The following is a 27,272-nucleotide window of genomic DNA, read 5'->3' on the forward strand; positions in this document are numbered from 1 at the left end:
TTTTTTTTTTTTTTTTTAGAAAGGGACATTACATAGTAACACCTTAAGAGATGAAGAGATGATCCTACAAAATATTATGGGCTACTTTTCTGTACTGAGCCTAAGATTGGAGTTTTAACAGTCTGCAATTATCAACAGTCTGCAGTAATCAACTCACAGATTTCCCAAACATTATTCTTCTTTACAGTTAGAGATAGAGATTGAGGTCTTGGATTCTAAAGATTTTCAATATTTCAGAAACAATGAAATCACTTTATTTTCCAGATTTCTTTTTTACTAATAATTCCTGTCCTTTCTCATAGTAGCTTAAAATAAAGCTCTGTTTCCTGTTCAAATTTACTCTGGACTGAGAAAAAATGGTTAGGTTCCGTATTATTATGATTTTTTAAATTTAAGCTAAATCGGTTTAGCTGTTATCTTAAAACACCTTTGTCTATTTTAACTGAACTCTTCTGTTATATTTAAAAATCTGTTGTATCTCATTTGTGGTTGTTATTAAACTTCTCAAGTTCTTTTTAAGATAACAATAGTAACTCATTATATGTGAAAACAATGTATGAGATATGACAATGAAAGTAAGATTTAAAATTGAAATTTGCCTATGCTATTGTTATAATCAAGTTAAAACCTACAGGGATAAAATTACCAAGAACAGAGAAATAATACTCTTTGACGAACCAACAGGGATTGTCTGAGGTTCTTGCTGAAAAGCTGATAATATATTAGCTGTATTTAGGAGAATCTAGCCTAAGAAAATTTATTTAGTGAATTTAACTCCAAAATAGAGACAATGCATATATGTGGGATATTCATAATACAAGAGTGTCACCCACTGCTTCCTTAAAACATGACTCTATGTGCTACTTGTGGAGCCATCAAAACTTTTTAATTTTTGTACACTTCTATATTAGGACTAATTACATTTTGGGGTCATGAAATAACATTTTTGCTTTTACCTTTGTTATTGAAACTTAGTCTAAAGTTACCAACTCATGAACTTTTCTACTGGGCTGTGATTCAGGTTTAGTTCTCATTTTTTTCAGATAAACTAAGATTTTACAAGATGAACTACTTTAGTCTACCCAATGTCTTATCATGTAGAATAAATCCCAGGGCTTACATGCCCACTGGTGCTAATAATCTTACAACATTTCTAGATCAATATTCTAAACATTTCCTTGTACCATTGTCTCTTTGTAATTCTCTAAATGTGATGGAGGAGTTTGAGTACAAGTACATTTGTCCCAGAATAGAAAATATTCTCTCAACCTTTTAGGAAAAAGACTCTTTTGTGTTTATTTTAGACTTATGTGCCTTTTTTTCTAATTTTAAAAACAGATTGCAGGTGAGAAAATTATAATTAGAGATTTGAATGAGTTGCATTTAATTTATCAAGGTTTAATTATAAATTAAACATATATAAATTAAATATGAGCATGGATCCAAGTAGGCTTCTTCTGTTCATTACAGACAATCCTTTCTGAGATTTGAAAACTGAATTACTCATATATCAGAATGGTTTTATGATTTTCTAAAAACAGCCATGTATTTTTATTTCTGAGTAGTAGTATGTTCCAAAGAACCAGTAACCACTCCTTGCTATTTCAGTGACAATACTCATTACTTTTCAGTGAAAATAATATTTATCAAGAAAAAAGACTGGAATTTTCTGGGGTCAAATATACTGCAGAATAGAGGTTTATGTGGGGTCCTTTAAATGTATGCCATTTTCATACATACATACAGGATTGCCTGTATCCTGCCTAACAGATTTTGATGCATAATTACCTTACCTTTTTATAGGTCAGGAGATCAAATAATGACATTTTTATGTAGTGTGCTATTTTCTTTTTTTGCTCAGGTTCTCTCTTTAGGAGCGGATGTCCTACCAGAATATAAACTGCAGAGCCCACGCATCAACAAGTTTACAATATTGCACTACAGCCCTTTCAAAGCTGTCTGGGATTGGCTTATTCTTCTCTTGGTCATATACACTGCTATATTCACGCCCTACTCTGCAGCCTTTCTCCTCAATGACAGAGAAGAACAGAAAAGACGAGAATGTGGCTACTCTTGCAGCCCTTTGAATGTGGTAGACTTGATTGTGGATATTATGTTCATCATAGATATTCTCATAAACTTCAGAACAACGTATGTAAATCAGAATGAAGAAGTGGTAAGTGATCCGGCCAAAATAGCAATACACTACTTCAAAGGCTGGTTCCTGATCGACATGGTTGCAGCAATTCCATTTGACTTGCTGATTTTTGGATCTGGTTCTGATGAGGTAAGTTACTTCAAAATCTTATTTTCTGAAAGATTGCTATTACAAAAGTGAATCTATTTCAACTGAAAAAAAAAAAAATCCCACAAGTGGTTGCTTTACAAACTTCCCGTATCTCAGAGATGAACTTCAATCTTATTGGAAATGCTATAAAATAAAATGACATAATTTTGCCACTGCAAACACTTCACAATTTTCTCTGTTTTTGTTAAGAGATACTAAAGACTATCTTTCAACCAAGAAAGCAAATTTTTGGGAAAATGTTTCATAACACGTAACACATTTCCAGGCTATAAAATCTCCCATGTTAACTTCACGGATATAAAACTGTCCAAGTTGATGATGTCTCTTTCTTTTTTGACTCATAATTGTGGTTTGAGACAGCAGGAACTTATTTCATGTTCAAATTATGTGGAAGAAGCATCTTCTAAAATGTCTTGTTCAAAACTCTTTCTCTTGGGGCACCTGGGTAGCTCAGTGGGTTAAGCCCCTGCCTTCGGCTCAGGTCATGATCTCAGGGTCCTGGGATTGAGCCCCACATTGGGCTCTCTGCTGAGCAGGGAGCCTGTTTCCCCATCTTTCTCTGCCTGCCTCTCTGCCTACTTGTGATCTCTGTCTGTCAAATAAATAAATAAAATCTTAAAAAAAACCCTTTCTCTTAAATAATATCTATATTGGAAAATAATTCTTGTGTTCCCAGTATCTTATGAAGTTTTAAACTTCAAGGAAATATGACAAGTATATGTACAGAGCATTTTCTGGTTAAAGTGCATAATGCATAACTTTAACCAGATTCTTAAGGGGTTCTTTGATCCAAAAGCAGTTAAGTTCTCCAACAGCCCCCTCCATTTAATTGCCATGAATTCTTATTGTAAATAATCTTCCTGGATTCTGTAATTGAATGACTTACAGAAGATGTGAAAGTAGTTCTAAGGGAGTAGCTTGAGAAAGATAACCTCAATGTGTTTAATTTTAAAAATTCAGGGTGCTTTTCTACCTGAGAACCCCATCTTTGCTTTTTGTTCAAGAGGAGGTCAAATATCAAATGCCACCTGCAGATGTTTGCTCCCTGACCATAAGAGAATCCTCCACCACCAAGAGGAACAATTGGTTTGGAAATGAATTATCTCCTGTAGATCATGCCTGTTGAACTCTGGGCAGTTAAGAACAGGGCAGTGAAGGGGCACCTGGGTGGCTCAGTTGGTGAAACGTCAGCCTCTTGGTTTCAGCTTTGGTTGGGATCTCAGAGTCCTAAGGTGGAGCCCTGTGTCAGGCTCCATGGAGCGTGCTTTAGAGAATCTCTCCCTCTCCCTCTCCCTCTGTCACTCTCCCGCTCATTTTCTTTATCTTTTACTTTCTTTCAAATAAATAAGTAAAATCTTAAAAAAAAAAAAAAAAACAAGTCAATATGTTCTTCCTGGATTCTACAAACCTTACACAAAGCCTCAAGCCTGACTCTCCTCATCTGTAAAGATAATAATATTAATAATAATAATATTACTTCCCCACTTACATTGTTTTATTTATTTATTTTTAATTTGAGACTCTAATGAGATAATACACGCAAAACTCTTAGAAAAATAATGAAAAAAGTTAGTTGCTGTTAAACCAGTTGACCATTTCATGTTAGATATTCCTAACTTCGGTTGTTAATTAAAAAGGAAGAAAAAGAAACACTTCTTGATACTTACTTTTATGAGTTTCTTACAATGGGTGATCCATGTACGTACATCAAATAAGTTCTTACTGATAAAAAATAGAGTAAAATCTCATGCTTTCAAATTTTAAAATATGTACACCAAATTAAATTTCAACGTGGTGGAAATAAAAGAATGAGTGAAAAAATAAATAGGTTAAATAGGATTGTTAGGAGAAGTTAATTTACTGATGAGATTTCATCAATAACAAATCAGTATTTGAGAATGCTGATTAAAACCATTAAGGTAGAATTTTTAGGATTCAACTTTTGATTAGTTTACTTACAGTTACTATATCACTTGAAAATAATAAAATTAGAATATCTGATTTAGATAATCACTATTTCAAACTGGACTTCAAGAGCTGAAACAAAAATTAATTGTGATTCACATTAGTATAGGAGGAAATAGTTTCTGGGAAAAATGGTGTCTAGACTATTTTTTCCATGTAGCATCAAGAAAAAGGTGAAGTTTGCCTCAAAGAAAGCAATACAACTTCTCTAATCCCATGTGCTTTCATGGGTTCTCCGATGGTCCCAAACCTACTCTTCGTTCTTTTAAGATGTGATATGATATCAGAAGAGTTCTGACTTTGGACTTGGACCTGGGTCTGACTCTCCTCTTTGCCACTTACTTGTTATATTTTGGCAAGATATTTAACTTGTTAAGATTTCATTTGTTTTTCTGTAAAATGGTGAAAGGTACGTTATGATTTTAAAAAATAAAGCAGCACATATGAAAGACTAACTCAGTACCAGGTAGGTAGTAAGTGCTTGCTAAAGGTTACTCCTCTTCTCTTTCCCATCCCTTCGGATTAAAGTCTGTTTTTTAATGAAATCTTCCCTTAAACTCACATGTTACCATAGTAATCCATAAATACCTTAATAATTCAGGTATTGAACAAATACTTATTGAGTGTCTATGATCTTACAGAAGTTATTTGATTAGCTAGTTGCAGTTAGGAATCCTGAAGAAATGGGAGACAGAAAGGAAATATGTTGAGGACAGTTATTAGGTTGCAAAGCAAAGGAGCATAGGGCATATTTTAGAGAGAGGTATGTAGGCATCAAGGATAGCAAGGGAAGGCATGGGTCTGGAAGGCGGTTAAGGGTGTCAACTATTGGGGTGAGTTGGCTCTGAGAGGTAACAACAAGACCAGTGATGAATTGGACTACTTTATACATTTTTCAAGAGTAACGATGAAGTTACTTCTTTTATATGCAAACTATATTATGTAACTATAATCGGACTTTTAAAAAATATATATTTATTTGAGATAGAGAGCAAGTGAGGTGAGAAGCAGAGGGAGAGGAAGAAAGAGAGCCCTCAGGAAGACTCTCTGCAAAGCACAGAGGCCAATCAGGGGCTCAATCCCAGGACCCCGAGATCATGATCTGAGCTGAGACCAAGAGACAGATGCTTAACTGAGTATCTGAGCTCAGTTGACTGAGCAACACAGGCACCCCTACAATCAAGCTTTTAGTTAAGTTTTTCAATACATAGTGATAGTTCAGAATGATACTTTTCCAAAAGTGTATAATGTCTTGTAGTAAAAGTATTAAAAATATTTAGCTTCCATTTTTGTTTCTGGGAAAAAAAGAAGAAAAAGGCTTCTAGAATAAAAAGAGATCTTATATTCAAAGGAACTAATTTGGGAAGTTTTATCACATGAATATGAAAAAAAAGAAAACTTTTTGGGATTTTGACCCAAAACTAAATGGCAAATCCTAAAATCATTAAGCTAGAGGTCACTCTAACAAGACATTATCCAGTGCAATGTTTTTCAGACTGGGGTATCATAAAGGTGACTGAAAGAGATGGCCTGAGTTCAGAGGCCCTCAAGAGTTGACATCAGGACAGATTGATAAGACTCAGAGCCATCCACCTCCACTGTAAAGGATTAGCTTGATTGTATCTACTACACCAATTGGAGTTTCATGTTATTTTTTTTTTCTTTTACAAATTTTAATGAGAATTGACTTAACTCATTTTGCCATTTCCAGAAAGTGCTATGGTAACCTTTATTCAAGTAGGTTCATTCATTCTGTAAGCATTTATTAAGAACCAACTACTGCCAACATGCTAGACCCTGCATTTACACAAAGAATAAGACAAGGATCCCACTGTCTGGGAGATTACTGTCTACAATGAGAATAGCCGATGAGCAGAGAGTACTATCTGATAAATGCTTTAATAGTGCCATGTACAGGGGGACATGTGAACATGGAAGGGGGGGTTCCTGAAAACCAGTGGACATCTTTCAGGTAAAAGGGGTGGGGAAGTCATGCCAATTGGATGGGAAGCCCATTAGAAGCATGGAGCTATGAGGTATGGTTCCCAGTCCTATCAGACCCAATATTACAAATATTTTATAAAGCCCCATTTATTATTGTTAAATAAAAATCACAAATAGAGGGGCACCTGGGTGGCTCAGTAGGTCAAGCCTCTGCCTTTGGCTCAAGTCATGCTCTCAGGGTCTTGGGATCGAGCCCTGCATTGGGCTCTCTGCTCAACGGGGAGCTTGCTTCCCCTCTCCCTCTGTTTGCCTCTCTGCCTACTTGTGATCTCTCTCTCTCTCTGTGTCTAACAAATACATTTTTTAAAAAATGTCACAAATAATATAGCCTTTTATTTTCATTTTAACATAAGGGTTGAATATATAGGTTTTATAGGTATATATGTGTATGTATATATAGGTTTATATAGGTATATATGTGTATGCATACACATGTACAGGTAAATATGTATATCTATGCATATATTAACATATACACACACCTAGAAATCTCGTGACTGTGATAACAACAAACATGGGCTGACATAGGCATGCTATATATACACAGTATACAATACCACAGGACTTGCTGTCACTGAAGACATAATTTTCTAGAACAGTAAACAATTCCTACTGAAGGTCCAAACTAAACAAGTTAATTATCTCTCAGTTTTCAAGGTAGCTAAATTCCTGGATATTTTAATGAATATTAAAATGTGCAAAAGTTAACATCTGTTTAGATGTAAAACCCAGCATTGAAGCTCAAAAAAAACTTTAGGTATTGCCAATATGAATGACTGTGAGACACTGAAAAGTTATATAGGACACAGATAATTTTTCTGCTGTTGGAGACTACTCTAGGCATTATTAGGACTACTTACCTCACTGTACTGGGAAGTAAGGAAAAATTCAGGAAGTGGTGTCAAATACTATAAAGTATAAAGACATAAAGTGGGATGAAGGCCGGAAATAAATCACTAAGTGTGTCAGTTCACTATGCTGAAGTGGTGTGAGGTCAGACGTTTGCCACAGCCAAATGGAAGTGGCTTCAGAAATTAACAGGAAGCATGTAGGGCCCCTTCTTGCTAGAATCTTGGTAATAAAAGCAGGTGGGAAAGGCAGTACTGGAAGGCTACACCTGGTGAAGGAAAAGAGTTACTGTTTTTGTTTCAGATTCTCCCCTTAAGAAGTTTATGAGCTGACAAGAAAAAGCCTTGTGATGCAGAATGACTTCCACAGGTGGCTAATTTGAATGAAGCCATTAGGAACAGATTTGGGGGGGAAGTGCCATTTGAGTTGGAACTTGACCAGAAAAAAGTGGTCTCTTGAAAACACATGGAGAGCATTTCAAGCAAAACAAAACACCACTGGGGCACCTGGGTGGCTCAGTGAGTTAAGCCTCTGCCTTCGGCTCAGGTCATGATCTTAGGGTCCTGATATCGAGCCGCATCGGGCTCTGCTTGGCAGGGAGCCCGCTTCCTCTCCCTCTCTCTGCCTGCCTGTCTGCCTACTTGAGATCTCTGTCAAATAAATAAATAAAATCTTTTTTAAAAAATTTAATGTTAAAAAAAAAAAAAACCCACTACTGAAAATGGCCCAACTGGGGAACAAGCTTGGTGTGTTAGAGCAGAGAGGCCGGTGTCAGCTGGGGTGAACCATAGTGAATTGGGAGTTGAGTGCTAAGACAGGAGGATGCAGTGACAGGGACCAAATCACATGCAAACCGTGACATCTGGGAATTTGAGGTTTATTCTGGCTGCAGTGGCGCCTTCCGAGTGGGAACAACATAATCTAACAGATGGTTTTAAAGACCTCCTGGCTGATGGTCTGCAGACAATTTAGTCAGGGTGGAAGCAGGGGAAGGCTTCTTCAAGGCTTCGAGCTTTTGCTATAATGCAGCAGGAACAAAACAGCAACAGCTTGGACCACATGGTGGCAATAGAGGTGAGGAGATAAAGACACATTTGGGATATAGTAGAGGGGAGCTGTTAGGCTTGTTGATGGATTAATATTGTTGGAGGAGTAAGAAGCAGAGCAGAATTAATGATGGTTCAAAGATTTTGTCATTTCTTTCTTTTTGTTTGAGATATTTTGGAGGATGGAGGTCCTGAAGCAACTTTCCAGATAGGAAAAACCTGGTGAGAAGAAGGTGCATTATGGGAGTGAAATTCCTGTTTGGTCCATGTGAAGTTTGAGGTGCCCATCAGTCATCCGAGTACAGATGGCATGTAGGCAAGTCAGGGACTCCATGAACAACTAGAAAGATATATATATGAGTATAAGAAATAGAAGCGAGCTCCATTAAATTATGAATTAGATATAATCATGGCAAAGATTGGTTTAGACCAGTGATTCTCCCTCAGGATCATGTGCAGATTTTGATGTGGATCTTATAAAAGAGTTTGGATCACATTTGGTAGGTCTAAAGTAAAACCTTGAAAACTTCATTTTTAAAAGTGGCAGGAATTTCTGCTGTTTAGATATGCAAGATTTGGTGGCCTTTTTAAAAGTGGCAGGAATTTCTGCTGTTTAGATATGCAAGATTTGGTGGCCTTATCTGGATCAAAGAAGAAATCCATATGCTCACAGGTGAACATTTGTACAAAACAAAGACATAAATAATCAAGTAAAGCAGTGGTTTTAAGCTAAATATAAGGACAGCCATGATTTCATCATTGCTTAATTCTAGCTGAATTATTAAAATGTTTTTTTCTATGCATCACAGCATCTCAGATGACCTTAGAGAAAACAATTTTGTCAATGTCAAAATAGTTAATTAACTATTAGTGTCTTCCTTGTCAATTTCTCTAAATGGTAGGCTACTGTAATATTTCAGTTCTATTTACACTCAGCCCTGAAGAAGGAAACCTATTTGAATTTTGGATCTATATTATTTTAGCTATAAAACATATATCCTAGCAATGCTGAGGATAGCTTGGCATATACATTTTTACTAAAGCAGAATTACACATATATTTTATATGAACAGAATTGCCCACTTTTTCAAAACACTCATTTAATATTTTAGCCTAAGTAAAAGCAAATCTTCTACTAATAACTAGAGGATTTTCCAAAATATTAAGAAAATATGTTGAAGAAAGGAATACTGACAGGGGTCCTGGATGGCTCAGTCAGTTAAGCATCTGACTCTTGATTTCCACTTAGGTCATGATCTCAGGGTCCTGGGATCAAACCCCACATTGGGCTCCCTGCTCAACAGGGAGTCTGCTTCTCCCCCTCCCTCTGCCCTTACCCTCTCATTCTCTTTTGGTCTCTTTCAAATAAATAAATAACATCTTTAAAAAAAGAAAAGAAAGAAATGCTGGGCAATAACTAGGCTTTCCGATGTCATTAGTATCTTCCTATTATTAATGCCATCCAGACAGACCAAGAAAGGAAAAGAGTCTCTATTTCTTAATTTTTGCATCATCAAGTATCATGCCACCCATAGCAAATTGTCTCAATATCACTGATGCAAGAGAACAACACTATTGACTCCGTCTCCAAAAAGTCAACTTTTCATTACCTCCCTCAAGTTTTCCCATATTTTGCTTATCTGAATTTCAAATTTATCAGCTGTTAGAATCTAGAGCGTTCTCTTTAGTTACAGACTTCATTAACGTCTTCCTCTCCGGAAAATTAGTATTTTTTGTTTGTTTGTTTGTTTTTTATTAACTACTTCCTTTGTGGACCTCTCTGGATTCCCACTTTACTGTTACTTTTCATGAATCCTGAATACAAACAAGGTCTTCGAAACCTAAGTATATACAGTGCTCTTTGAGGGGAAGTTTTAATAGAAAAGAGGAGTTTCTGTTGACATTGATATGTTTGTTTCAGTAGTCTATTAGATGCATCATAGAAAGGATACAAGGGAAAACTTAGCAAGCATCTGTATAGAAATTCAGATCACCTTGTCAGAATTCTTTCTGAACCTAATATCTACAGCAGTTGCCATTATTTTGTTAGAAGTGAATTGCTAAAACATTAGACATACTAATGTTCAAATTTAAAAACCAAAATACATTTTGAAGAACTGTATACATAATATATTCCTACCCATAAAGTGACTGTGTATCCATTTAGATAGTTCTTGGAAGTTAAGGCAGATGTCTCCATTGGCTTATATTTGAGGTTGTTGGTCATGCCTCTAAAAATCTGTTGTTTGACAAGTAAGAGACGCAGGGTCTCCAATGCAATAATTTTTGAACCAAGGAAATATAAGAACATTCCATAAAATAAATATGTTTTTCATTTAGCTGACCATTTATTCATCATGTATGTGTGATCTTTTGTCTACAATTTGCTAGAGATGACAAAAGGTTCAATATTTGGTTAAATATTTCTCAAAACAAGTCAAATTCTCTTTTTAAAATATAACATCCAAAATTTTGTATTCATTGTAACATTTGCTTATTACTATTTAAAAGCATTTGATGACCAGTTTTCCATGTTATTGTAACTACAGAAAGGGAAAATGAGTTCAAATTGCAGCAAAATAGAATGTTAATTATAAACAAAATAAAAATAAAAACATCTTGACAGTAAAGGTTGTTAAACATTGGAGTGAGTTTCACAGGGAGGTTGTAAATTCTTGAGTTTGAAAGTCTCAGTTTGTGGAGGAATTTGTAAGGTTTGGTATGAATAAATAAAGAATAAATTAGGTGATTTCCTTAAGGTTTGTTACATACTCAAAATATGGTTTCTTTTTATTTTTTATTGTATTAGTGAATGTGTCCTTAGAAATATTGGAAAAAGTGTGACTCAAACTGAACAAAAAACTCAAAACTAGTTTCAATATTGTTAAGTTTTATTGGGTAAGCAATTCATGGAATGGTATATATAAGCGACAGAGCTTAGAGGAAATTGAAATAAAACCTTAAGCAAAACATGAGTGTAGAGTTATGAAATGTGTTACTAAGTGTTCCCATTTCCCCACTTGTACCCAAATATTTCTTGACAAACAGAATAGAATGATGGATTAAGGAGAAATTTTCAGTGATGATTCATTCTTTCAATCCTGTAGGCAAAACTAAAGATCTCATACTGGTATTTCCCCATTTATAAATAAATAATTCTACCCACTTACTACAGGCAAAAGTTTTGGAAAAGTTTTAGAAATTTTGAAAATTATTGAGCATAATATTTTCTCTTATTGATGAGGATTTCTCAGTTTAAGTGTAACCGGATTTATTCTTAAGAAGAGAATTGTTTGATAATAGTAAGAAGTCCCCTGTTCTAATTTCAGGCCTTCAGAAAGAATTTCACTTACACTAAGAAAGGATATTAACTCATCTATTGTAAAATATCTAGTAAAAAAAAAATCACATGGTCATCTTGAGTCTGGGTCTGGTGTTTCTAAAATTGCAATTTTTTAGAGTATATATATTTAAAATAAAGTTTAGTTAAGAAAGTCATATTTAATAAAGGAAACTTACTTCTACCTCAGTATAAAAAAGTGTCTAGGGTTTCATTTTATTTTTAAAATTTTTTATTCTTTTTATTTGAGAGAGAGAGAGCACATGCCAGGGGAGGGGCAGAGGAAGAGGGAGAAGCAGACTCCCTACTGAGCCAGGAGCATAACCTGGGCTTGATCTCAGGACTCTGCAATCAAAACCTGAGCCAAAGGCAGACACTTAACCAACAGAGCCACCCAGGATCCCTGAAAGTATCTAGGGCTTTAATAAACTATGATATGGGCACATTTAAAAAAAAAAATTTAAATTGGTATACCACCCAGAACTTGAATAATTTGAATTGCCAGAGGAAGAGTTATTTTACATTTTACATTTTACATTTTAAAAGTTATTGCAAAGTACATTAAAAATAAAGTCCTAAATAAGTATACTTTCTTTACTATGGCATTCAGGCAGAAAGAGTTTGCAATATCATTCAATCACAGTTAAAGGAGTTCAGGTCTGAAATGGCATAGGTACTAATGAGGCAGAGCCACGGCTTGCTAGAATTCATTATGTCTCCTTGGCTACAGTTCATGAACAGAACCAAAAAACAAAGTACTTTGCTTCAAGCTACGGCAAACTAACTCACCTCTTCCTCCACCTTACTTACTATTATGATATCTTGCAGGTCATAATCACATAATCACAAGAGTCTTGTGAGCTCTTATGCTTTTTTAGTCTACCAAAAGTAATAATAAACAGCATTTTTTCTAATACCAGTAAAAAGTTAAGAAATAACATCTAAGAGAAAATTTTTTACCTCTACTCTTTTGAAATTATTGCACAGTTTAAAAGATAATTTTATTTCTATTTTTTAAAAGTAGGAAAAAAACCCCACAAAAATAGATTTACATAATATGTCTGAAATTAGAAATTAGATATACCGTAAGAGAAATATATATGCCAAAAACATTCTAGTTAGCCAAGTTTTGACGTTAATACAACTATAAGGTAGTTGTTGGTCTCATTTTTCATTTGCACATACTACAAAGAGAGTACATTGAGCTAAACAGTGGGGATTAATAGTCTCCAACAAATCAGCAAGAGGAGATTGATCATTCTTTAGGCTACTGTCTCTGAAATTTTGGTGCAATCGTTTTTCTCTTTGTGTAATATGGGCAAAACACTTTAAATCTTTAAAGAGATATTTAAAGAAGAAGAAAAGAGTTATTGCCCTCTTAGGTGTCATCTACAAGATATTCTGTATGCAACAGTAGCTAAGGAAGAATACCCAGGTGTGTTAGCAGCATCTTGACAACAATAAAAATAAGATTAAGTCATTTGTTACATTGTCAAACAACATATGTGATTATTCTTGATTATATGTTATGAAATCACAAGAGAATAGCTTTGACTGTTGAAGTCAATTTTCACTCAACCTTATAAAGCAACTGAAAGGTGAAACAACTATTTCGTTATTTCTCCCCGTTTTGTCTCCCTCTACTTTTCTCTCCTTCTCTCCCTCTTCCCTCCCCTCTTGCTCTCTTTCTCTCCCTCTCTCTTGCTCTACAACTTCAATTACTTTGTTGGAATATGTCAGTTAGGTTGAGACTCCATTCTGTGCTATATTTAAGTTTTTTTTTTCCAGAAAAGATGTTACTTATGTGTTATTATATAAATTACATTCATTTATCTGCTTAAAGAACTTACTATCACCTAGGTTCTATCTCATTTTGATACAATCCTAGAAGAATCAGATGTTTTTTTGAAAGAAGAAGAAAGGAGGGAGGTAGCCTACACAGCAAATTGATTCCTTTTTCTTTTTCTTTTTTTTTTTATAACATCATTTTTGTTTTACTATCTTGGCAGCTAGAAGAGTCTTTAGTACTTATTATCACAACATGTTATTAAAACATCTCATTTTTTTTGAAGCATTTAACCTCATTAACCAAATACCCTAGAGAATTTTCATTATATTTCACTTATTTTTGAGGTTCAGAAAGAAATTTTCTTTCAAAGATAAGTTTTGAACAATTATCTTCAAATACTTCTGATTTCTCAACACAAGTAAATAGGTAACAGAGCAAGGAAGAAAAACACACAAACTGAAACTGTGAAGTGTAGAAAGAGACACATTGAACCAGGGTGATTCCTGTTACTGAAGTCCAAGCAGTCAGGGCATCTAAATGATGCTCTTGTCTTTAACATTACTGCCATTTCCTGGGGAGGCCACAAGGCCGGTGTTACGAAGCCTCCAGCTAGAACTCTAGCTATCAAAGTAATGCATTTGGAAAATGTGTAAGTTCTATCAATCTATTTCAGAATATAGTTTTCCTGCTTACTGATGGAAACTAAAGCACATGGGATATTTAAATAACATAGAAAGCTAGTATTTATGGGGCATTGTCTACAACCCTGTGAGGAGGCATTATTATACCCATTCAGAGATGAAAAAATTGAGGTTTAAAAATTAAATAAACAACTTGTCCAAGATGACAGACTGGTATGGATGCAGAATCCATACATTCATTTGTTTGTTCCAAGGTTCTAGCACCTAACAAATCAGCTAAAACAGACATCACTTGGCATCAGGGAAATACAAATCAAAACTACATGTGGTATCACCTCACACATGCCAAAATGGCAAAAATCAACAACACAGGAAACAACAGATGTGGGCAAGGTTGCAGGAGAAATTGGAGACCATTACACTGTTGGTGGGAATGCAAACTGGGGCAGCCACTCTGGAAAAAAGTATAGAAGTGACTCAAAATGTTAAAAATAGAACTATCCTACAACCCAGCAATTGTAGTACTTACCCAAATGATACAAACATACTGATTTGAAAGGGAACATGTACCCCGATGTTTATAGCAGCACTATCAAAAATTGCCAAATTATGGATAAACATCCATCAGTTGATAAATGGAAAAAGAAGTTGTACATGTATACAATGGACTATTACTTAGCCATCAATAAGAATGAAATCTTGCCATTTGCAACAGTGTGGGTGGAGCTAGAGTATATTATGCTAAAGACAAATACCATATGATTTCACCCATACATGAAATTTAAGGAGCAAAATAGAAACAAAAACAAAAAATAAGAGAGAGAGAGAGGAAGGCAAACCATAAAAGACTACTAACTATAAAGAACAAACTGAGGGTTGCTAGAGGGGAGGTGGGTGGGGCTGGAGGGATGGGCTCAATGGGTGATGGGGATTAAAGATGGCACTTGCTGTGATGAGCCCTGGGTGTTATACGTGATAAATCACTAAATTCTACTCCTGAAGCCAGTATTACACTATATATTAACTAACTACAACTTAAATAAAAAGTTGAAACAAACAAAAAAGAACCAACTAAATTTGAAAAAAAATATATAGCTGCTCAGTTAAAATGTTGATAATTCAAATGATGGAAGTTGATTTTTCTTCCAGAGAACTACCTAATACTAACTTAAACTCTCCATTTATTGATCAAGAAGAGATAAACTCTTTACATCTGTGAAGAAAAAGAATACTGTTTTCTCTATTCCACCTTGAAAATTAGTAACTCAACATTGAAAATAAGGAAGATCCACTTTTCCACACAATCCATAATGAGTAAAGACCAGAGCCCAAATCTGATAAGCACATCCCAACTACATAATTTTCTCTCATCTCTAGAAGGTTCCAATACAAACTGAAAAGAATTCAGAGGAGACCAAAGGATCTCCCCTTCTCCTAGTGACCACTCTGGCACAAGAAAAAGGAAAGAAAGAAAGAAGATAGATGATAGATAGATAGATAGATAGATAGAGAGGAAGGAAGGAAGAAGGAAAGAAAAAGAAAGGAAAGAAAGAAAGAAAGAAGAAAAAAAGAAGGAAGGAGAAAGGAAGGAACGAAGAAAGAGAAAGAAACTACAACACTTATTATGGAATATTAATGAAACTATTTTTCTTAACATTTCGTGCTTTTTTTTCCCAAGTCAATATGAAAACATAGAGGGCAATAGCTCTGACATGTGCTATTTCTTTAATTAAAATATAAGCGTTCTTAATGCAGTTGGTAGTACTTTGCAAAATAAACACCAACAATGAACACATAAAATGACTCAATAATTGATTGGTAAACACCATATAACTATGGAATAATTATATGCCCTGTGAATTATATAGTACTTATAGCTGACATTATTTAGGAAACCTAAGAAATGAACTTGTAATTTGTACTTATCAGATTTCAAATCCAAACAACCAGTTAAGTATCCTGCTATTATATAGAAGTGTCCTATCATTAGATACCTGGTCAGTAATAATCATACAATTAGTTACACATATCACATCCCAAAGAAAAATACATCATATCATTGCGACATCAAGGAACAATTCATCAGTGTAACACATTTGGAAAGTAAAAATGAATTTAAATATAGTGCATAAGGCATGCATACAATCATCCAATAAATCTCCCAATGATGTGTTTGCCTGGCTCATTATGTGGGCTTCTCTCAACTTTGACATCAGCTCCTCAGCAAGACCTTCTTTGGCCTTTCTTTCTAAAGTCACCACCATGCTGACCATGCCCTCAGACACCATCTCTCATACCACTCTGTTTTATTATCATTATCACACTTTTCACCTTGAAATGAGCTTATTGTTTGTTTCTTTAAAAAATAACTTTCTCTCCCCACAAGACAGTGAACCTTGTTTCTCCTCATTAGAGAAGGCATTTTGTCTAGTAAGTAAATGTCTCTTTCTGTTATGAAAATGATCACGTCTGCCTGCTCAACACTATAATCCCAGTGTGTGACCGTTATTAGCCACACCAGCAACACACAGTGATGTTTATTGGTGAAGGGATAATTTCCTGAGTATTCGTTATCTGAGTAACCAAGGGACTTGGTTAGAAGATAAAACTGGACAGGTGGAGTCTCTGTCCCATGGGTCTTGCATGTCACTATAATGAATTAATGTGCCACAGACTTTAAAAGTATTTCCCAAAGCAGATGTAAAATTTTTAAAAAACCACCTTAATATTTGATTCAAATATGCATTCATCCTCAATGCTGCCATATTGTTTTAACCTGTTTTACTTACTTGGCTTCACAGAAACATACACTGAATTGTTTGCCAACCATTTCTGACCATACACATTTATTTCCACAGACAACAACATTAATTGGTCTTTTGAAGACAGCTCGACTCCTTCGACTTGTGCGAGTGGCCCGGAAACTTGATCGATATTCAGAATATGGCGCTGCTGTTCTAATGCTCTTAATGTGCATATTTGCCCTGATAGCTCACTGGCTGGCTTGCATTTGGTATGCAATTGGGAATGTAGAAAGGCCCTACCTGACAGACAAAATCGGATGGTTGGATTCCTTAGGACAACAAATTGGGAAACGTTACAATGACAGTGACTCAAGTTCTGGACCGTCCATTAAAGACAAATACGTCACAGCACTTTACTTTACCTTCAGCAGTTTAACCAGTGTAGGATTCGGGAATGTGTCTCCTAATACCAATTCGGAGAAAATCTTTTCAATCTGTGTCATGTTGATTGGCTGTAAGTAGATTTCTCTTTTATTATCTATTAGGATAAAATATCACAGAATTGATATCTGTAGACAATTCAGAGTAAGGTGAAGAAAAAACTATCGAAAACTGTAGAGATAATGGAATTACATATATGGGTATTATATTCTATCAAACCTGATTCTGTCTGTGAAGGGGAGATGCCAAAAGGACTTTCAGAACCTCAGAAAACCACAAACATAAACTGGAGTAATGTAGATCTTGGGATTCCAGAATTCATACTTATAGTTCACTTTTGCTGCTGTAAAATGACTGGTAGTGGTTATTTTCTATTTTAAGCTGAGACCAGATTAGAGTAGGAAAGAATAGCTTATATTACTAGATAGATAGAAATATATATACACACATGTTACTAGATAGATAGATATATATATACATATATAACATATTACTAGATAGAAAAATATATATACAGATATAACATATATAACATTTCTATATAATGTATATTTCTATGTAACATATATTTCTATATAACATATATAATATATATTTCTTAAATATATCTGTATAGACAGATATATATATATATATATATATGTATTTTTCACCACTTATTTGCTAAAAATTCCTTTCCCTATGATATTATTCCAAAGTTTAAGTGATTGCTCTTTACCTTGTAATGGGGTGATGACATAAGCATCATTAAGAGATATATTTTTACAATAAGAAATAAAAATTATATGTTCAACTAAAGATATTTTAGTATTTTTAAAAATCATAGTGTGGAGTCACTAAAGATAACTGCTGTGATACCAAGCTGCAGTTGACTAAACCATAATGGATTTTTAAAGCTTAAAAAAGGGCATCATTCCTAGATGGTGTACAAATCTGAAAATAGATCCAGAGTTGATTTTAAATGTTAACATATATGCAAATGAAATGTATTTAGGTATGCCTTATTTATGAAACTTGTATCAATTCATCCAGTTTATTGTTCATTGTATTTAAAATTTGCTTTTCATATATATGTCTCAGTATTGTTATTTTAATAAGATTTGTATAGGTAAATAGCATTATATTCTAATAACTCTTGAGATAGTCTACAGATTCAGGCTAAGTCTGGGCTACAAACACAGAAGTAGCCTTGCACCCAGAAGGAGATGGAAAAGGGACCTACTAGGAAACACAGAAAAATTAATTCCAGAGAGATTGAATCTCTCAGGACAAACACAGTCCCAACCACTCTGTGATTATAACTGCTAGTAAATATCATATAGTGATTTATCAATTTTAGTGAAATAGGTAGAAAACCAACAAAATTTTTAAAAGTTTGTTCCTAATTATTCAAACATCTATGTAGAAATAAATATTTTTTAAATAAATAAAACAGAACCTACATTTTGAAACTTAGAAATTGCAAGAAAGAATTTTCTAACCTGCTAACTACTTAGAAACTCCCACCACTTGTGAGGATTATGTTAAATACATAGTACTGTTTATGAAGTGAATTATGTTAAATTAGGGAAACTCAGTTCTTTATTTGGTTTATATCCAATCTCTAATACCTAAATCAGGATAATTGGCAGTCTTTTTTCCTTCCTTCCTTCTTTCTTCTTTCCTTTATTCCTTCTTTCCTTCCCTCTTAAATATAATACAAGGCTATTTCTATAAATTCTAAAAGAAGGATACTTGTTTTCTGCAGATATTTTTCATCTTTTAGAAAAAGAGCAATTGGTCTAATTAATTGAGTAGAGTAAGATAGAACCTCATTCCACATAATATACTTTATTGAGTAATGGACTTGGTTCTATAAACCTTAATCAAAAGGGAATTATGTAGAGCTCAGTGTCACACAGGAAAAAATTTCTAGGTATTCCTGGGGAGTTCTGTCATCACCTGTTATGCTACAAATAAAAAAAGTCAAATTAAGACTTAAAACTTAATAAGAAGAATGCCCCAAAATGTGCTTAGCCATTTCATGTATATGGGTGCACCTACACATGGTATTTCCATTCAGATCCAACTGTGTTAGAAAATGATTTGGTTGTCTTTGTTTAGTTATATTTCTATACTAAACACATACTCCTTAGATCATGAGTGCCCTGATTTAAGCCTAACTGGGTTACTCAGTTAGTTAAGCGTCTGCCTTCAGCTTAGATCATGATATTGGGGTCCTGAGATCCAACCCCACATCAGGCTCTCTGCTCAGCAGGGAGTCTGCCTCTCCCTCTGGCCCTCCCCCTGTTAATGCTCTCTTTCCCTCAATCTCTCACTCTCTCTCAAATAAATAAAATCCTTAAAAAAATAAAAATTTAGGGACGCCTGGGTGGCTCAGTTGGTTGGACGACTGCCTTCAGCTCAGGTCATGATCCCGGAGTCCCTGGATCGAGTCCCGCATCAGGCTCCCAGCTCCATGGGGAGTCTGCTTCGCTCTCTGACCTTCTCCTCGCTCATGCTCTCTCTCACTGTCTCTCTCTCAAATAAATAAATAAAATCTTAAAAAATAATAATAATAAAAATAAAAATTTAAGCTTAAAATAATATACAATATCTTAAAAATATGATGTGAAATATTGTGTATTTACTAACACTAGTTATCAAGGTGTACTCTCTCATCATACCTAAACTTCTTTAAAACCAATCTTCATTCAAAAAGAAAAATTTGAAGCCAAGTTGTAAAAAACAAAGCATCTACCATCTCTCTTACAACAATATAATTCAAGGAAACTAAAAATTAAACATAAAAAGAGATCATCTAACTAAATGCAAATGACTCAAATGTCTGTAGATATATTTTAAAAACTGTTGTTTGCAAAGACAGTTACCAACTGTATTGCTGAATGTGTACAGACAAGAGTGACCAGAGAATTCATTTTAAAAATGTATGCAATTCAAAACAAAAAATAAAGAAAAACTTAAGCAGCCATTAAATAAGTGTAAATATAAATTATGCTCATATATTTATATCTATGTATTATACTATATGTTTATTTTTTTGAAGATTTTATTTATTTGACAGAGAGAGATACAGAGAGAGAGGGAACACAAGCAGGAGGAGTGGGAGAGGAAGAAGCAGGCTTCCTGCCAAGCAGGGAGCCCGATGTGGGAGTCCTGGGATCATGACCTGAGCTGAAGGCAGATGCTTAACAACTGAGCGACCCAGGCACCCTATAGTTTATATTTTTGTTCAAATATTATAAATATAATATACATAATAATTTTAAAAATTCATAAACCAGTAAATGAAGGTAAATGTATGCCATCCCTAACCTTCTTACAAACATCTTGGGAGAATTTCTTGTTTTATAGCATGTGAAAATTACTGGATTTCTGCTTTTAGCAATAATGGAATAACTGAAAATTTACCACACTCCCACAAAATTTTTGAAAATAACAGAAAACTGAATAGAATACAGAAGGCAATTGTTTTCAGTCATTGGAAAACAGTAGGGAATTTTGATTTCTGAAGAAGGAAAACAAGCAAGATGGACCCCATGATATCTTCAGCTTTCTGCCAGGAGTCATTCTCTGGACCAAACTGAAAGGAAAAGCAACATAAGCAGATAACAGTGATCCCATCCAGTTAAGAAAACAAGATCAGAGGTCATGGTAACTAGAGTGCTAAAATTTGCAAGACAGACAACGAGAAAAGAGGCAGCTATAGCAGAAAAAAGCTCCACTGTTAAGCAGAGGTACCTCTTGGGTCTACTGATTAATACTAAGTCACGAATGCATGAGGGAAACTTGAGGCCTATCTAATACATACCAGAAGTACCATAAATTGAACAATTTCCTGACCTCACATGTATTAAAAATACTCAGATCCCTGTCAGAGTGAAAAGCCCTCATTGAATATCAAAAGTATTTATTAGAAAATTCGGAAAAATAGTGCTATAATACTAGGGCTAGTCTATCCCTAACAAAGCTTAAAAAATAAGCCTCAAAAGAAACAAACTGATCTACAAGTATTTTAACTCTGTGTAAGAACAATATCCAACATTCATACCAACATTAAACAATGTTCTATTTAAAGTGTCCAGAATTCATTTAAAAATTGAAAAGTTAAGAATAAGAAAATCTAAACAATAATGAAAAAAAAATTTAACTTAGAATCAATAAAGAAGATGTAATATATACTTACAATGGAGTATTATTTAGCCATAAAAAGAAAGAAAAAAGAATGAGATCTTGCCATTGTGACAACACAGATAGACCCTGAGGGCATTATGTGCTAAATGAAACACGTCAGACAGAAAAACACAAATACCCTATACTCTCACTTATGTGTAGAATCTAAAAAACAAGCAAACAAACAAATAAACAAAAACAAAATACAAACAAAAATAGCCAAGCTCATAGATCCAGAGAACAAATGGGTGGTTACCAGAGGCTGGGGGTGAGGGGCAGGTAAAATGCGTGAAGAGAATCAAAGTTACAAATTTCCTCTTAATAAATAAATAAATAAATAGGAATATAAAGTACAGTATAGTATAGTGAATGTAGTTATAATACTGTATTGTATATTTGAAAGTTGCTTAAAGAGTAAATGTTAAAAGTTCTTATCACAAGAAAAAAACTTTGTTACTATGTGTGGTGATGGATATTAACTAGACTTTTTGTGATGATCATTTCTGACTCTATACAAATATCAAATCACCATGTTGTACTTCTGAAACTAATATAATGTTGTATGTCAATTATATCTTACTAAAACAAACAAACTAAAGCCCAGAACCAGAATTGACAGAAATGATGAAACTAGCAGACAATACCAAGCACTTTAACAAATGTGTGTGTGGACTTCCAGAAAAATGGGGAAGGGAACCATAAGAATATTTTTTAACTGGCTGAAATTTTTCCAAAATTGATAAAATCTAGAAACCACAGATTCAGAAAGTTTAGTGAATCCCCTAAGCAGGCAAAACACACACACACACACAAAAGCACATCATACTCAAATTACTGAAGACTAATGATAAAGAGAAAAAGTCTTAATAAAAGTAACCAGAGGGGAAAAAATAAGACACATCATGTACAGAGGAAAAACATCAGTTTGAGAACATATTTTTTATTAGAAACAATGCAAGCCAGAACACAATGTAATAAAATCTTTAAAGTGCCCAAATAAAAACAAAATCTGTCAACACAGAAATATTGGTTCAATTAATCTATCCTTCAAGAGTGACAGACAAATAAAACCTGACATAATTCATCACAAGCAGAGTATAAGAAATTATAAAGTTTTTCAGGTAAAAAAAAAAATGTTATTAAGATGAAAATTTGGATCCAGAAAAACAAATGAAGAACACCAGGAAAGGTTAATATGTAGATAGATTTAAAAGATTTTTTCCCATTTTTAAATGTCTTCAAAAATAATTTTTAAAGCAAAAATTAGGAGAATGAATTTTAGGTTTTATAACATATGTAGAATTAAAAATGTGACAATAATAGTATAAAAATGGAAAGAAGGAATGGAAGTATATTGTTGCAAGATTCCTGCATTATCCATGAAGAGCTATTATATTATTTAAGGTCCAGAGTGATAACTTAAAAATGCATACTGTAACTCCTTCAACACAGCTAACAAATGAATAGGGAAGATGAAATTAAATAATAAACTTAATAAAACCAAACGATAGGAAATAAGAGAAATGGGAACCTAGAGAAAACAAATAACAAAATGGTAGATTTAAACACAGCCACATTAATAATTCCATTAAATGTAAGTGAGCTAAACTCTCATTAAACTGCAGAAATTGTCAGACTGTTCTGAAAAAAGTTTCATCTCTATCCTATCTAAAGAAAACACTTAAAATATAAAGAGACAGGTAAAAGAAAAAGATGGAAAGAGATGTGCCCATATTCACTAATTATGAGAAAATGTAAAGAGCAGTATTGATTTTAAATCAGACTTAAGGACAAGGACTATTATTACCAGAGACAAGGTAGCCACCACAGTCCTAAGTGTATAAACACCCAGTCACAGAGTATTACATTAAGCAAAAACTGACCAAACCTAAAAGAGAAATAGACAAATTCAAAAGACAAATCTACAGTTATAGTTAGCAATTAACACTCCTCCCTCTATGTTTCATAGAATCAACAGACAGAAAATCAGTAGATATAAAAGACTTGAATGATACTGCCAATTAACTTGATATATTGGCATTATAGAATACCAGCAGAATACACATTCTGTTTTAGTGTATGTGGGATAATCACCAAAGATAGACCATATGCTGGACTATACATCAAATTTTCAAGACAGGTCATATTCTTTTTCTTTTTCTTTTCTTTTTTTTTTTTTTTTTTTTTTTACAGAGAGAGATTACAAACAGGGGGAGAGGGAGAAGCAGGCTCCCCCCTGAGCAGAGAGCCCAATGCAGGACTAGATCCCAAGACCCTGGGATCATGACCTGAGCCAAAAGCAGACACTTAACCAACTGAGCCACCCAAGCACCCCATATTCTGAACCAGAAACAAAACAAAAACTCAACAAATTTATATGTATTGAATCATACAGAGTATATCTCTGACCACAAGAGAAACCAGAAATCAATGAGAGAGAGAGAGAAAAGAAAGAAGAAAGGAAGAGGGGAGAGGAGGGAATGGGAGGGGAGGGGAGAGAAGAGAGAAGAGAAAAAAGAGTGGTACAGATATTTGGAAAGAAAGTAAGTAACAGGGCGCCTGGGTGGCTCAGTGGGTTAAAGCCTCTGCCTTCAGCTCAGGTCATGATCTCAGGGTCCTGGGATTGAGTCCCGTATCGGGCTCTCTGCTCAGCAGGGAGCCTGCTTCCCCCTCTCTCTGCCTGCCTCTCTGCCTATTTGTGATCTCTCTCTCTGTCAAATAAATAAATAAAATCTTAAAGAAAAAAAAAAGGAAAGAAATAAAGTAAGTAACAGACTTCCAAATAACCTATGGTTCAAAGAAAAAAAATCACATGGAAAATTAGAAAATAATTTAACTGAATGAAAATGAAAATAAAATGTATCAAAATGTGAAAGAGACAGCTAAAACCATGCTGAGAAAGAAATGTGTAGCTTTAAGTGTTTTTATTTAGAAAGGAAAGATCTAAAATCAAAGTCTAAGCTTCTAAGACAACCTAAACTGAACATAAATATAGAATAAATAAAGATAAGAGCAAAAGTTAACAAAATTGAAATCATGGGAACATTAGAGAAAATTAATGGGAGTATATTCTGACTTTTTAAAACACCAGTAAAATTTATAAACTTCCAATTAGACTAATGAAACAGAACATAAATTACCAATGTCTTGTACGAGAGATATCACTACTCATTATAAAGATATTAAAATAATAATAAAATAACATTACAAATTAGTTTATAATAAGTATGACAATTTAGATGTGATAGAGAAGTTATTTGAATGATACAGATTACCAAAAATGAAACAAACAAAAAATCCTGAACCATACAATAAAAATTGATAAATTATATTTCATCAAAATTAGTAACTTTAACTTTACAAAGGACACTGCTAGGAAAAAGAGCATGCAAGTGTTAGACTACAAGAAAATATTCTCAACACTTAGATCTAAAAAAAAAAAAAAAAAAAAAAAAAAAGACTTGTATGTAGAACATACCAAGAATTTCATACAATTCTATAATAAAAGACAACTCAATTTAAAAAAAGAGCAAAAGATTTAAATAGACATTTCAAAATGTATGAATGACCAATAAGTATAGGAAAAGACGTCATTAGTCATCAGGAAATGCAAATTAAAACTCAAAAGAAGTATTACATGCCCACTACAAGGTTAGAATGAAAGATTGGCAATACCAGCTGTTAAGTTGGGAACAATTGATATTGTCATCATTGCTGGAAGGATTATAAATTGACACATGTTTGAGAACAGTCTAACAGTTTCTTATAAAATTATACATACCACACAATTCCACTTCTAGGTGTTTAAGGGGAAATGGAAATATGTGTCCACACAAAGACTTGACACAAGTGCTCATGGCAATTTTATTCATAATAGCCCATACCCAGAAACAGTGAGATTTCTGTCAACAGAAGAGATAAACCAGTAGTGTCAAGCAACGAAAACTAGAGTGAAAAAAAAAAAAAAAAAACAAATTACTGATACATACAACAACAGAATTAATTTCAAAGACATGTTAAACAAAAGAAGTCAGATACAAATGAATACACACGTGATTCCCTTTATATGAAATCCTAGGAAATGCAAACTAACCTGTAATGACATACATTGGAGCTCAGTGGTTGTCTAGGTTCTATAGTGAGTGTGTAGGCAGCCAACAAACACAAGGGAATCTTTTGGAGTAATGTTCCATATCAAGAATGTTCCATATCTTGATTGTATTTGCAGCAGCATATATACATTTGTCAAAATTAATCGATCTGTACAATTAAGACAGATTTATTTTATTATGTGTAAATGATATGCTTATAACATCTAAGTTTTTAAGTTAAAACTTTTAAAAGTTCGTGTAATGGGTAGAAAAGAAATTTATTTGTTCTATAAGCACATTTCAACTAATGCCTAATGATCAACTGAATTTACTAGTTTGGTTAGCATATCAGATTTTGGGTGGTGTGTTGAAGGAAGTTTTAGGATATACCTGATTTATTTCTATGATAGCTAAACCTAGAACAAACCATTTCAATGAAATTAGAACTCGCTATTGAGGAAAGCTAAATAAAATATTGAGTTGAGGAGATAAATGTCCTTATATAGTCTGCCATCTTACTTTTGACTCATATTTTATGCCAATTGATGGGCATTAACTAAATGATATATAAAGAATATGATTATACTGTGTTTCTCTCTCGCTTACAGCTTTTAGCTCTGGTTGCTCCTAAAAAAATAGAAAAAATAATTCATGCCTTCATTACAATTTTAAAAACCATCACACAGAACTACCTAAGAGAAATACATGTTATTCATGTATTCAACTATATGCTTATAATCTACATTTTGCCATGTTGTCAGCAAGTGGAAATGCCTGTTTGTGACCCAAACTAATGTCTTGGTTCATTTTTATGGCAGTATGGAGATAAAACCACAATATGGAAATGAAACCATAGTATTTATTACAAACAAAACAAGGTTTTCCCTGATTCTCCACAAAATATGTGGGTTAGGTAAAATAACTGGCATTGATTATGTGCCCTCTGATTAAATCAAGTGAACTTAATCTGTATAAACTAAACTATTTCCTTAAAAAAATGGTAGATACTTTGGAGATATAATAGCATGCATAAATATTTCCAACACTACAATTAGGAAGAGTAAAATACATTCTTCACATGAATCTCCTTTAATCACAAGAATCAGTTTCAGGCAAGTATTGCTAACTCTCTTAATCAACTATTCATTTACTTAGATTAGGCTCAAGTCTTTTCTCTGTGGAAGATCCAACCTAAACAGCTTATCTATCTTACTGAGAATTACTGTCTTTCACACATTCCAATTTAGGCTCCCTAGAGGTCTCCCCACCTCTCATCCCTTTAAATAGATAAAAAACAAAGGACAATTCCTTTCTCTGTGACATTCTCTTATTTGGGATATCTATGGCAAACAAGGACCATACTAAGCTAAAGACAAAGATAAGATGGAAAAGAAAACAAATGACCAAGAAGATAAATTGTTTTAAAATGCTTAACCTGAATCAGGCCAAAATCTACTTCAAAAGTGATTAAGTGGTTTAAAGAAGTAATGGTTTGTAAAGTGTGGGGGAGGGGGAGTTGGATTTGTTGGTTGGATACAGTTGAATCAGACACTTTAAGCTGTTCATTTTTACAACCTGTTCGGAATAGAACAATTCCAGTGTCTTAAACATAACACTACTTCTCTCTAAGGTTTTAACATACACCCAAAGATCAAAATACAGACCATGTATCATGATTTGACTTACTGTAGAGAATACAGCACTTTTTTAGAATTACTAGAAACTGAATATAAACATAAAAGGAAAGAGAAGTTACTCAAATAACTTGTTAAATCACAAAGATTTAACCCAGAAACCACTTAAAAGGGTACTCAACCTAAGTACTGAAATGTATGGCAAGGATTGTTCGAGCAGTTTCTCTCTTCTCACAGATGAAAGAAA

The 27,272-nt window shown here is 33.9% G+C and overlaps 1 protein-coding gene across 2 annotated transcripts in view; it reads left to right on the top strand.

Moving 5' to 3' along the window:
* The window catches only part of KCNH7 (potassium voltage-gated channel subfamily H member 7), a 486,041-nt gene that overhangs the window by 413,478 nt on the left and 45,291 nt on the right, over positions 1-27,272 (top strand). For both annotated transcript variants that reach the window (XM_004743962.3, XM_045066785.1), the window contains 2 exons: positions 1,862-2,287; positions 16,801-17,200. In XM_004743962.3, the coding sequence (XP_004744019.1) occupies positions 1,862-2,287; positions 16,801-17,200 (826 nt within the window). The remainder of the gene's footprint in view (positions 1-1,861; positions 2,288-16,800; positions 17,201-27,272) is intronic.

This window comes from Mustela putorius, unplaced genomic scaffold, assembly GCF_011764305.1.
Source record: "Mustela putorius furo isolate JIRA1106 unplaced genomic scaffold, ASM1176430v1.1 tig00003869_pilon_pilon_pilon, whole genome shotgun sequence".
Taxonomy (NCBI): Eukaryota; Metazoa; Chordata; class Mammalia; order Carnivora; family Mustelidae; genus Mustela; species Mustela putorius.